The 13534-nt window shown below is 39.1% G+C and overlaps 1 protein-coding gene across 3 annotated transcripts; it reads right to left on the bottom strand.

Annotated features, from left to right (window-relative positions):
• Window positions 1-2506: 2506 nt before the first annotated feature.
• On the bottom strand, window positions 2507-13466 carry TXNDC9 (thioredoxin domain containing 9). 3 transcript variants are annotated; one of them, XM_059943222.1, is made up of 5 exons: window positions 13344-13466; window positions 10272-10490; window positions 8379-8497; window positions 5437-5691; window positions 2507-3101 (listed from the first exon to the last, which is right to left on the bottom strand). In XM_059943222.1, exons 2-5 carry the CDS (start codon window positions 10458-10460, stop codon window positions 2984-2986), a joined length of 681 nt encoding a protein of 226 aa, XP_059799205.1. In that variant the 5' UTR covers window positions 10461-10490; window positions 13344-13466; the 3' UTR covers window positions 2507-2983. The 3 variants fall into 3 exon arrangements, with proteins under 3 accessions (XP_059799205.1, XP_059799204.1, XP_059799206.1); XM_059943221.1 differs by having other exon boundaries at window positions 13326-13465; XM_059943223.1 differs by lacking the exon at window positions 13344-13466 and adding an exon at window positions 13053-13156.
• Window positions 13467-13534: the final 68 nt, after the last annotated feature.

Genomic DNA, 13534 nt, shown 5'->3' with positions numbered 1-13534 from the left:
CCTTTTAATTCACAATTTATTAGCTTTCTGTTGTTTCATTATTGAAGTATGAAATATTTGCTCCCACCTGCTTTATGGTGTTATATGCAAATACACATTTCCATATGTTATAGGTGCAACACCACAATTATATATATATGTATATTGTTTTATACAATTGCTTTTATATCAGCTGAAAGAAGGGAAAATAAGTCGTTACAATGTCTTTTATAATTTCTTACATTTTAATTGGCATTGTTTTTTGGTAAAGGTTTGAATAATTGTGGGATCTCACTTCCTTTCAGATGGAAAAACATCATTTGGCATTTCTTGTAAGGTGGGTTTCCTGGGAATGAATTCTTAAAATCTTGTGTGTCATTTTGCCTCCATTTCTGAAAGACTGTTTTGTTAGATATAAACTCTTTGGTTGAGTTTTTTCCTTTTAGCAGTTTGCATGTCCTTCCACTGCCTTAGGTCCTCATTGTTTCTGATAAGTCAACTGTTAATGTGGTTTCCTTGTACATGACGAGTGGTTTGTTTTCAAGATTCTTCTGTCTTTTAACATTTTTATTCTGGTATGTATGGGTGTGGATCCTTTTATTTTCAGAACCTGACCTTCTTGGATTAATGTTTTTCATCAAATTTGAGAGTTTTAGGCATTGTTTCTTCTAATAACTTTTCTACTCACTTGTTTCTCCTCTCCTTGTGGCACTTCCATGACATATATGTTGATGTTCCATGTTTCTCTGAAGCTGTTTTTCTTTTATTCCTTTTTCCTGTTCTTCTGATTGCATTATCTATATTGATTAATCCCCACATTGGCTTTCTTTCTACTGCAAAGCTACTGTTGAGTCCCTCTAATGAATCTTTCATTGCAGTTATTATACTTTTTAAGTCCAGAGATCTCCATTTGGGTCTTTAAAAATAATTTCTATCTCCATTAATATTCTTTGAGGGAATATTATCATACCTCCCTTTACCTTCAGCATGGTTTTAGTATGTGTATTTGTGTATGTATGTATATATATTTAGATGCTTTGAGGTTTTTGTCTGCTTCCAGTACCTGGACCCACTCAAAGGCAATTTTTTTTTTTTTATTGCTTTCCCCCCCACCATGTATGAGTCACATTTTCCTGTTTATTTGTAGATCTTATTTTTCTGGTTCAAAACTGGACATTTTACGTAATACAGCAGTTCTGGAGACTCATAGTCCCTTCTCCTCCAGGGCTGGTTTGCTTTTATGGTTAGTGACTTAGCTGGACCATTTTGGCTAAGTCCACTTACCCTGAATTCTATGGCCTCTGATGTTGCAGTACGTCACCTGGGCATATGCAGTGTCCCTGATGCCTCCCTTCAACCCCGAGGATGGTAGTTTTAGCAGGGCTCTCTTGCTGTTTCTTTCCCTGCCGTCCCTGTAAGAGTTCTAGTTGGTCTGTCTCCATTGTTATCACCCTGTGCTATTAACATCCACTAATTGATGGCGGACCTCTCTATTATTTGACAGTGCCCTGGGACATAAATTGCCACACAGTTCAATCTAATTGAATTTAGGTTTTTGTTAAGTTGTTGAGGTTTGTTCCAACCGTAGGGCTACTCTGAACTGCCTCTTTCGTTCTGTGTTGAAATTCTCACTGGCCTTCCTTTCTGCGTGTTTTGCTATCCTGGAGATCCCAGGCTCCTCTTACTTCACCCCCAACCCCACCCGAAACCTCCTCTGTCTGCAGCAGCATCCTTATGCTTCAACTTCTCTCACTCTGTTCTAAATAAAGTCAGTCCCTTGAGGGAATGCTATGGAAGCTGTTTTTACAGCCTGCTTCTCCCACTGGGCAGAACCTCTGTGCTACTCCCCCAGCACTGGGGATGGGGAGAGTAGCTGGCTTTGCTAGGAACGGTCTGTAAGCAGAGCAGTGGGCGGTGGCCCCTGATCTTCTCTGCTTGCCCCTCCTTCCATGGAGCCTCCACCCTAGTCACTATTGCTCTAGTTTATGAGTACGCCAGGGCAACAGTGATTAGAAAACAGTGTTCCTGGGGTAGATATTCTGCGCTGCAAGTGGGGACTGGGTGGAGGAAGGAAGCCTCAGACCTCTTTGCTACTGCTGATTGGAACAGAGCTTCTGCAACACAGACGCTGGGGGAATGAGAGATGCTAGCAGTCTGCTCCTCCTAGGGATACATTGTAGGCCAAGACCGGGAGATGAGGGGAGGAAGGGTGCAGGGTCATGGTTCCAATACCACAGAGGCTCACTATTCTTACCAAGATTCAGTATTTTCTTGGATAAATGTTTCTGTTTGCTGTATGCTCTTATGATAATTTCCAGAGACTTTAATTTCTAAAAAAATATTTCCCAGTTACGATTGTTTCACTGAGGGGTCTGTAGGTCTCATGTTGCCATTTCGAAAGTGCTTCTTGATTGTTTAATACATGTCTTAAAATACAAGCAATCAAGACCCTTTAAATAAGGCAGTATGTTCACAACCTGAAAAAGCTTTCTGTTGCCATCAGTTGATTCAACAACACCATGCAGCATACAGAATAAATACAGTTCTTTAATAGTTACTTACATATATTCCAGAAGTAAAGAGTGTTTCTAATCATTTACAAGTGCTGTCTGTTACACCAGTAAATGTTACTTGACCTCTTTATAAAGTAAATAATGCTGGGTAAGAATTAGTCCTGGAATAGTGTGCTGAATTTCTATTTCCGATCCAGTAGATTAAAAACACAATTGTGAATGGTATAAAAATGTAAGAATCATATTGTGATAAAACCAATCTCAAAAATAGAGAATCCAGACCCTCCTCAGATAATTTTAGAACTCAGAAGTTTTCCTCAACTTAAACACGAGCTCCACAAAGAAAATATCACAGATGTTTTTCAATGTGATGCAACTGCATAAAACTCTAGAATGTGACCATTAGGAGACGAATGTACTGAAATCAACAGAATATAGAAAACACATCTAATTCTGAAGTCAGGAAAAATAAAAAGACGATTTACAAAGAATTAATCATCATCAGAGTCAGAATCATATTTCTTTCCTCGAATAGTTTTCTTTTCCAGCTTTGTGAAGTTTGTTCCAAATTTCCTTTGGCTCTGAAATGGTGGCTCCATTAAATTTCCACTAAAAAGAAAGCAAATTTAAAAAACACTTATTCTGTATGATTTAGTACAGCTGGTATACTAAACTGCACAAAAATCTATCCTCACTATAACACAAGGAATAGAGTAAAACTTTCTTTAAAATGTTGGTGTCAAGGAAGAGGTATATTATTTACACTGATAGTTAATAGTTTTAAAGCTTACTATGTACTACTAAATGCTTTAGATCAGCGTTTTATTTTCTTATCATTAATTACTGATTAACATTTCACGGGATGCACCAACAAAATTGACTGAAAAAGCATAGAAGGAAATCAGTTATTTTTATCTGTTTTGGGTATGCTGAATCTGTATTAGATTCTTTCCTGAGAATGACACAGGAAAACCATGCTCTATTTTTGATAGCCTGTTATGACTGATTTGATTCTATTTAACATCTTTTAATGCTTAGATCTCTATAGACATCAACAAAACTCATGGAATTCATTATCATTAACCCAGAATTAGTATGGAACTCTTTTCATGACGCCTGAAAAATATTTCGAAAATATCTGGAAATATTCCTAGCAGCTAGATCTTGGTTTTGAAATATCACTTGCCACTGAAAGGAACCATGGTGTCTCGGAGAAAAAGCCAATTCCTATGGAGAGTATAACACGAGGCCCCCTAAAAGACCTTACGTGAACAGAAAGAAAGTGCTCAAAGAATTATGGGGACGTGTCGAAAGGACACAGAAGCCAGTATGAAAGGCTCTCACTTGCCAAATCTGAGGCAATCTGAGCTTCAAAGTAAATAATAACAGCAACAGACTATAACCCACTGAATAAAAGAATCCACAGCCCATTCTAATACAGATAAATGAAGTAAATTAATGTGGGGTCTGGAAAAGTTCTTCCTTAAATCACCAGTTGGCTTGGTGGACAACTGGTTAACCAGTGCACAGTTACCACCACCAGCAATGAGACAAACCATCACATATCTCCTGATATGGTACACTGAGAAGAAAGAATACAACATCACTTCCATAATTTACCTGTGGAAAACATGCAGAATCTGAATCTAATTTTGAAACAAACTGGGAGATGCTCTATAAAATAACTAGCTTGTACTCTTCAAAAATGTGAAAGTACTGAAAAACAAAGGAGGGGAACAAGTTGCTACAGGTTAATGGAAACTAAAAATACATAGTAAGTACACGGAACCCATTTTTCCAGTATGGAGGACATTATTGGGACAATGGTGAAATTTGAATAAGGTCTGTAAACTATGTATTTTATGTTTTAATAAGTTGTACTGTGGTTGTGTAAGAATGTTCCTGTTCTTAGGAAATGCACACAGAAATATTTAGGAGTAAAGGGACAATATATCTACAACGTCCAATCAAATGGTTCTGAAAAAAAGTTTATATATATCTAGAAAGAGAACGATAAAGCAAATATAAAATGTTGAAAACTGAGGGACATGGGTGAATGATATACAAGAATTCAAGAATTCTTTGTACTAGTTTCCAACTTATTTAAAGTTTGAAATCACTTCAAAATAATTTTATTTAATATTAACATTTTACTTAATATTAAGAAAATAAAACCTAAAACTCCAAAATCAATCACTACAATGTAGGAATGATTTATGCATGTGGAGGACAGATTCAGTGATAAAGGAGAAAGGGAAGTAAAAAGATGAGAGACCTTCCTACTTATCAAAAGGCACTCTGACTGGAATAACTGGAAAATTTTACCTGTTATTTTTGCAAATCAAACACAGGCACAAAAGATAAGATGATATGCTCTGATTTGTGGAATTAGATAAATTATTTGTCTAGAGAAGTGGACAAAGAGGTAAGTGGAAAGTGGAAGTTGGATTTTATCAACAGATCGTTTTCTGAGACTGTTTCCCAGAGTAAGTAATTTAAGCTAAGCATAGAGATGAGATTTTATATATTTTATCAGATCCTACAAGTGATACAGGAATATCTACTTTCAAACATTAGATTTTTAATGTAAGTCATTATCAATTTGATTAATCTCGTTTAAATCAGGAAGGAGTCAATTCTTCTGGAGTGTCATTTTGGGTTTCCAGATCAACAGAGAATTAGGTTCCATAGGATCTGTTAGTTTGAAAACTTTTATAGTTAGATGGACTCCAAGATCCAAGATCAATTTTATTTATAACTCTGATTTTGCTGTAAGATCATGCTAATGTACACTTTAAGAAATATGCCTTTCCTTTGTGAAAACTTTTCTACAACTCAGCTTAAAGATCTTAGTTCCATAAAATAAATGTTAACATAAAAAAATTCTCTAAAAAATCAACTGGATATGTGAATTAATATAAATTGATAGTTTACTAAAAGTTACCTGTAATTGAGAATATCAGAACAACCCAGCCTCCATTCTAAAGTTTCTGTGGTGAAGTCATCTGTATTTCCTAGGTCAGAAAATCCAACAATAAAATCTTGTGTTTTTCCATCTTTCACCAGTGCTAGCGTGGGAATGACTTTGATATGCAGTCTCTCACAAAGGAAAGGTGCTTTTTCCACATTCAGCTTCAAAAATTTGGTCTCAAGATGTTTCTTGGACAATATCACCAAATGTCTGTCTAGTATTTGACACCTATAAATAACAACACATAGAAAATCAAAAGCTAAAAACAACAGATTTCTTTTTCAAAATAAATATTAAGGCACATCTAAGTTTTCAGTTTTTCTGAATCTCATAATTTGGCAGCCAACCTGTGCTTCTATCAGATAACCTCATTTCCATTTCATAGGTTAGGTATCTCTTTTTCTACATCTCATGATATCGTAGTCTAGAAAGTCAGGTCTCCCTTAATGATACTTATAAAAAACAAAGTATTCAACTTATGCCTTAAGTGGTTCACAAAGTTGTCATGTTCATGGTTAAGAATAAAAAATTGTCATTTCCCTTATGCATGTTTCCTGGCATCTCACAGGTGACAAATCTGAACTTGACAGAACTCGGAAAACAGTTCTCAGAATTAGAAATGAACGTGTGGTGCCATATTCGGAAGTCACTAAGAAAAGACTGAATGGTGTCACTGAGAAGGAACCCTTCCAACTGTGCAACTCTGTTAGTGAGAAGCATATCAAGGTTAAGGGCTACAAATATGGTCATTACGGTTCTAAAGAAATGAAAATTACCAGCAGTAACCTTTATTAAGCCACCTGAATGAAAAGGAAAGTGGAAAGCGATATTTTCTTTAAATTATATTTTAAACTGGCCAACCCTCTAGTGTTTCTGAAAGACTACTGTAATAACCTTTTGAGAAGTAGTTCTTACCCAGAGGTGATTATTACAGTCAACTTTTAAAATACGCAAATGAATCAAAATTCTCTGGGCGTTGAGCTGAGAAACATGCAAGTGATTCTCACGCCCAGCAAAGTTTGAGAACTACTGCTTTCGATGACTAAGACCCGAATGCTTCGTAGCTGGTTTTACTAGCAGGCTTTTTGGGTACTTCTTGGTATAGTTTTTCCTGAGTTAGGTTTGGGTCCACGGAGTTTCTTATAACCTTGATGCATCATCACCTCTGAGTGATTCTTTTTATAGATCATCCACGTAGTGCAGCAATGGGATTTTAGTGAAAAATGGTAGGGGAATAAGCCGTTTTTGAATGAAGTTCCAAACAAGTGACAAATCATTTTGAGAAATATGTTCTTGAAGATTTGTACAAAAATCAACTCCATTGTTTTACTGGAGTAATACGGAATCTATTTTAAATAGGTCTGTGTCCCACTTGTCAATTAGTCCATTTTTTAAAAATCCAGAAGTAGTAGTTATGGTGTAGTTAAAACAGCATTAGGCTTAAAACCTGGGTTCAAATCCTCTTTTATCATTTAGTAGCTGAGTGACATTAGGTAGGTCACTTAATCTCTCCAAGTCTTGGTGTCCATGCATGAAGCATAGGAATTATATGTACTTACCTCAAACGGTGATTGTGAATGCTCCAGGATTTTATACAACATGAAGTATCTAGTGTACTATGTGCTAGAAACTTTGATATCTACCTATCTATATATCTCTCTCACCTCATCTCAATCTTGACTTTCCAGTTCTGTTTTAAGGTAAGTACTGCTGGTGCTGCATTGTTTATAAATCCATCAAGTATACTTACTGAGTACCTACTATGTGTAGTCAATGCTGCTCTATGGCTAGGAACCCAGAGCACAGTGGGCCACGACACAAAGGCAAACCCTCTGCCTTCACAAAACTAACAATCTAGTGGGCAGAGACATCTAATAAATAAGTGGACAAATAATACCAATCTTCTATTTACCTTCCTAATCCCTTTCCCACTTTCCCTTATAGGAGATTTCATCATCTCAGTTATTTTCTTTCATCTTTATTTTCTTAGTCAATAAATCCCAGGTAATCAGTCCCTGAAAGGTGTTAACTAATAGCCAGGTTGTTGGGTGATGAGGCAAAGACAAGGGCCAGGCAGGCTATGGAAATGAGAGAAGAGGGCGGGGCTGGGATCCCAGGGAATAACAGACTCTGCATTGGAGTGTGTGTCTAAGGGGGGCAGGAGCTACTCGGCATCAGTGAATTGCTTTCATACAATTCTAGGTCTGTTATCAAGTTATCTGATACTTAAAAAAAAAATTCTAAAATCTGATTAGTTGCCAACATTTAAATGTTGGCAAGTATTCAAATTTGGGGGCTAAAAAAAAAAAAAGGCTTGAGTCCTCTGGTTTAAGATATAACCTCTTCTGGGGCTATTTTCACTTTGAGGGATCTGCCTCCAAAAAGAGGTTGGCAGATCTGGGTTCGTCTAATAGAAATCACTTTATTCTCCTTCCCGCCATGCCTGGTAGCCCCAACTCTGCTTCAGGTGAAAGGCTTGGTCAAGCCACTGTCTCCCAGTGAATTGCAAGTTGAGAAGAAGTGACTGAATTCAAAGCTCATGTTCAGGTGTTGGCCCCATTTACAACACTGTGGCTGTATCATAATAGTAGGGAAAAAAGTAGAATTCTTTTGGCATTGATAAAAAAATTAAAGTGTTCATTTCTAAGATGTTTTAAAAATTAGCTAGTGAAAATATAGTTCAGGAAACAGCCATTTCTATGGAAATACTGATCTTCTATAATTTGTACTTTTGTATGTTACTGGTTTTTAAGTTAATCTTTAATGATTGCTTAACTTTAATATAATTCTAGTACAAAGAGACAACTTAGGAATTACTTCCTTTTATATTTTTCTTAATTTCTCTATTAAGTCAGTGCATCTCTATTCAACAATCTCATCATGTTCAAGAACAGTCACTGAGGGAAACAAATTACCTCAATGTGGAGTCTCTGTAGAAATGGCAAACCACTTTTTTACTCTCCTTGACTTCTTGAAAAAAGTCTCTCTCACTAGGGATTTCTCTGTATTCCCCATGTCCTTTTGAAAGCCATTCCTGATTTGGAGAAAAGGGAAGTATCACACATTTGAAATATCTTTTTCAATATCACTTTATATTTTATGTCCAAATCACTAAATATTTTGTAATCAACCTGATTTTATCTTAGAGAGAAATGAATTCCTTTCGGTGATGTACTTTCCTATGTTGCTAGTGTCAATGCAAATACAGTCTGTGGGCCATGACTATCTCCACAGCATGGCTCATATTTAAGATGATTACCTCTCTTGGTAACTTAAAACATACGTTTTCTTAGAACTTCGAAAGTAAAAATTTAGACTATAAAGAGACTTAGAATGTAACCGTCTACTTAATTTCTTTGGACTGAAACTATTAAAATCAGAAGCATTTGATCCAAGTTACTATGTAGCTTTAAAAAATAATGCTTGTGAGATAAAGCCAATCCGTCTTTGGGGAGGGGGCGGGTACCGCAGCTCTGAAGCTCAGGAGCCCTGTTTGCTTTTGATGACTAACTCAGAGACAGCAAACCTCCTCTGTACTGGCCACCAATGGGTAGTATCCTGGGAAGAAAAAGGTGTCTGTCTTCACGTGGTGTCCAGAAACAAAGATCCCGCAAGTCACCTAATCCAACTCCCCAAATCAATAAATCAACCCTAATCATCCATGTCGGACAGACATTTCAGCTTCTTGAACCTTTCCTGTGGCAGGAAGCTGGTCCCCTCAACTGGAAGCTTGTTTCCTTTCTCAGGAGCTGGTTTTAATAAAAGCGAGGACTGGACTTGCAGGCAGAAGGCATGGGCTTGAATCACTGCTCTACCACTTATCAGGCTGTGAATTGTAATAACCTTTCTGAGTCTCACTTTCCTCATTTGTAACGTGGAGATCATAAAGCAACTATCTCACTGAGTTACTGTGAATGGACAACGTGAAAATAACTACAACTGTGTCTGGCAGGTGTGCTTAAAAAGTATTTGTATATGTACTCTCTGTTCTTAGAAAAGTCTTCTCACACTGAATCACAGTATATCCAGAACAATGGGCTGTGGATCCCAGCTTGGACCTCAGATGAGAAAGAGAAATTCTAATCTCCTTCACGTCAGCCCTTCAGATATCCTACGTCGCCTATGTCCTCCCTGCTTCACACTGAACATTTCCATTTGCTTTTGACTTCCTCATATGAAATGACTTCTAGATTTCTTCGTCTTCTGGCTGTCCTCCTCTGAACAGTCTTCCAGAAGTGGTCCAACTAGAAAGGGGCAGGAGTGCCATCTCTAGACTTACACTAACACAGCCGAGACTGCGTCACTAGTTTTGGTATCTATACATTTTGTGTTGGCTTACACTGAGCTGAGACCTACTGGAGGCCCTGATATTTTTCTCCTTATTTCTTTGGTAAAGCTTCCACAGAGAGTTTAAACTCTCACATACACTCCTTAATGACGCATTTGCTTTGAGCACAGCTAAGTTATGACAGGCTTTCTCATAACTCCACCTGGAAGGGAACCCACTGACCCCTCTTCCTCCCAGTGTTCTTCCTCGTCCACTCTCTCCTCAACCACACAAATCTGAGCTCGGAAGATTATCCTGGGCACGTGTTTCTTGTACTTGACTGTGGATTAATATACTGATAAGGCTAATTCTGAATGTGTCTTTAAAACTAATCTTTTTTCTGGGCAAATTTTTAACGGCATTAGGTACTTTGAGGTCAAACCACCCTACAAACTACAAGTGACTACTGCAGCACGGGTATAGATAAGTTGTTAGAAGCATACTGTTAGAGCAATTTCAGAAAGCAGGGCAGAGAGGTTACTTGTTTCTGCTGCTGAGCTTTCCTCAGGGCCTCGAGTCTCTTTTCTTTGAGGCGTTCCAATTCATCCTCATCCATCTGATCCAGTTTCTGAATTTCTGAATCCAGCTGTTCTTCCACTTGTTTGGTGGTCTGAAGCAACTGATTCTCTAGGACTTTTGAAAACATTTCAACAGATGCATTCGCTTCCATTTTTCTAAATGGTACAGTTCAGCCTTGATGCTGGGGAGAAGGTTTACAAAGTTAGAGAAAAAAATAAGACAGTTTTCTCTTAGTTTCAAAAATGTTAGCAAGTATATAATTTGTAGTCCACAAAGTGTTCTGCTGACAACCAAGCACGTCATGTTAAGAATTTTTATTTAAGTGGTTTAAAATTTAATTTTCAATGGATCATAGTCACACTACTCAAAAACGATTTAGACCAAAGTTTAGGTGCTTTTGATTTAGTCTGTGTTTTACTATCCTAAAGCAAAGACAAATCTGTAAGACCATCGCCAGACCAGAAAGAAATGAAAGATGAAATTAAACCTAGTGCTGTATACTGACAGTGTTCTTTACCAAAGGAAAAGGGAAGAAAAGCAGAAATGACTGTGAACATGATAAAGTTTAACTGCAGTGAGGTTTTACACACACATATACACACCAAATTTTGCTTCAACATAGAGCAGCATTGAGCAAAAGACATATCTTTCATCTCTGACTAAATGATTTTCATTTAACTCTGAAGAGAGCTCATTACAACTTATGTAAAGAACTCTGCCTGATGTTCCCTAAGCTTTAGTTTCCATTCCTGTTCTCCCATTACCTAATAAAGTCTATGAGGCCACAAAGATTGATACTGGTATTGATTTACTGACACTCAGTGTTCTTAACTTTGAGGTCAAACAATATAACACTACAAATATTAAAAAGAATATTGATTTTTCCATCAATCCTCTATGTAAGATAAGAGTTTAAAAATAGAATCTAGGGACTTCCCTGGTGGTCCAGTGGTAAAGAAACCAACTCCCAATGCAGGGGACGCGGGTTCGATCCCTGGTCGAGGAACTAAGATTCCACATGCTGCGGGGCAACTAAGCCCTCGAGTCGCAACTACTGAGCCTACACGCCTCAACTAGACAGTCCGTGTGCCGCAAACTACAAAGCCCGCATGCTCTGGAGCCTGAGCGCCACAACTAGAGAGAAGCCTGTGCCGCAGTGAAGAGCCCGCATGCCACAACGAAAGATCCCGCATGTTGCAACTACTAAGACCTAACACAGCCATAAATAAATAAATAAATATTAAAAAAAATAGAATCTAATTCAGATTAGAAAAGAAGATCTCTCTCAATTACATATTTTATATTGGCACATAGTTGATTTATAATGGTAATTTCAGGTGTACAGCAAAGCTATTCATTTATACATATACATGTATCCTTTTTCAAATTCTTTTCCCATTTAAGTTACTACCAAATATTGAGTTCCCTGTGCTATACAGTAGATCCTTGTTATCTATTTCAATTACATATTTTAAAAGAAATGTATTATTGTTGCTGGTAGAAAATCAAATGTTTTATGGGTACCCCTGAATTTCAATTTATATTTTGCCTATCAAAGCAGGAGGCTGTTGCATCTCAGTTAGTTATGTGATACATCTGCAACCACTACTGAAGCACTTTCAAAAATCTGAATAAACTTGTGAGCTTATTCACCCAGCTTCAGACACGCAGCTTGGCCCACCAAACCCTCTATAAATGTTGAAGTGAAGAGAAATAGTCTTCTTGCAAACTTCGCTTCTGATTCCATTTTTTTACACATGAAAAGAAGCTGAAAAGCATACTCGGGACCTCCCTGGTGGCGCAGTGGTTAAGAATCCACCTGCCAACGCAGGGGACATGGTTGGACCCCTGGTCAGGGAAGATCCCACATGCCGCGGAGCAACTAAGCCCGTGCGCCACAACTACTGAGCCTGCGCTCTGGAGCCCACGTACTACAACTACTGAAGCCTGCGTGCCTAGAGCCCGTGCTCCGCAACAAGAGAAGCCACCGCAGTGAGAAGCCCAAGCCCCGCAACGAAGAGTAGCCCCTGCTCGCCGCGACTAGAGAAACCCTGCATGCAGCAACGAAGACCAAACGCAGCCAAAAATAAATAAATTTAAAAAAAGCATACTCGATTTCACCTTTGTATTCCTGGAGCTAGCAGTGCTGAGAACACTGCAGATGCACAAAAAATGTTTGTCAACTGTTGAAGGAACATGTGCGTAGCTTTTGTTCAAACTATCGTTAAGTTTCAAAAGTATTTCCGGGTTTAAAAAAAACCAAAATGTAACTTCCTCATAAACGCTATAAAATTTTAAAGGAGCTGTATTTTAAATGTAGCAAATGAATTTCACACTCCCTACCTCCCAAGAAAAACGTAACTCTGTGACTCTCAGGACTGGGGCCGGATGAGGCAGAAAACTCGACATTAAACATTGACTTGCATGTCAGACCCTGTTCTTTACCAGGGGCGTAGCGGTTGCTTATCCCTGGAGGTTTATAGGCTAAGCTCAGAATTCAATTCTTCGATAACTGGGAGGAGAAACGATTAACAAGGGCTGCTCTGGGGGCAGGTGGTGCTGGTCACCGCATTCAGAAAGGGGGAAAGGCGATGGTGCAGAGATCCTGAGAACTTCATTCTCCAAACAACAAGCTTCTTTTTTCCAGTTCAACTGAATGGTGGGCAGGGACTTGTCCTCAAATTACCTAACCATTTCCTTGATTCCCCGGCATGCACCCGCCAAAACAACCAGGGGGCCTCACCCTTAACTGCACGCCAGTCGCTTCCCAAAAGCACTCTCGCCACTCCCTGCGCCCCCGAAGACAAATGAGGGCAGAGTTGAGGTGGTCCCGGCTTCACCGCCTCCCGGGGCGCATGCGCCAATGCTTCCTCCGCGGCGCGGACACCCTCGCCCGAGCCGCGCCCACCCTCGCCCGAGCCGCGCCCCTCCCCCGGCCAGGCAGGAGGCTGAGCAGCCGGGTGTCCATTAGCACCGAGATGCATGGCCGGCTTTTTCACACCACTCTCTGCCTCACCTGAGCTCTCGGTGATACCTGAGAAGTGAGGAACCAGCTTCTCCAGAAGAGCAATCCACTCCGGCGTCAGCCTCGTAGCAGCTGCGTGGGCCTGCGAAGCGGCCGTCACTTCCGGCTCCTCATTGGCCGCGGCTCTCACGCGATACAATCTGCGACGCCCCAGGAAGTGGAGGGGGGGAAGGGAGGGGACGTGCGTTCGGTGAGCGCTT

The sequence above is a fragment of the Balaenoptera ricei genome, chromosome 13 (assembly GCF_028023285.1).
Source record: "Balaenoptera ricei isolate mBalRic1 chromosome 13, mBalRic1.hap2, whole genome shotgun sequence".
NCBI lineage: Eukaryota > Metazoa > Chordata > Mammalia > Artiodactyla > Balaenopteridae > Balaenoptera > Balaenoptera ricei.
This window is presented reverse-complemented; position numbering and strand designations above follow the sequence as displayed.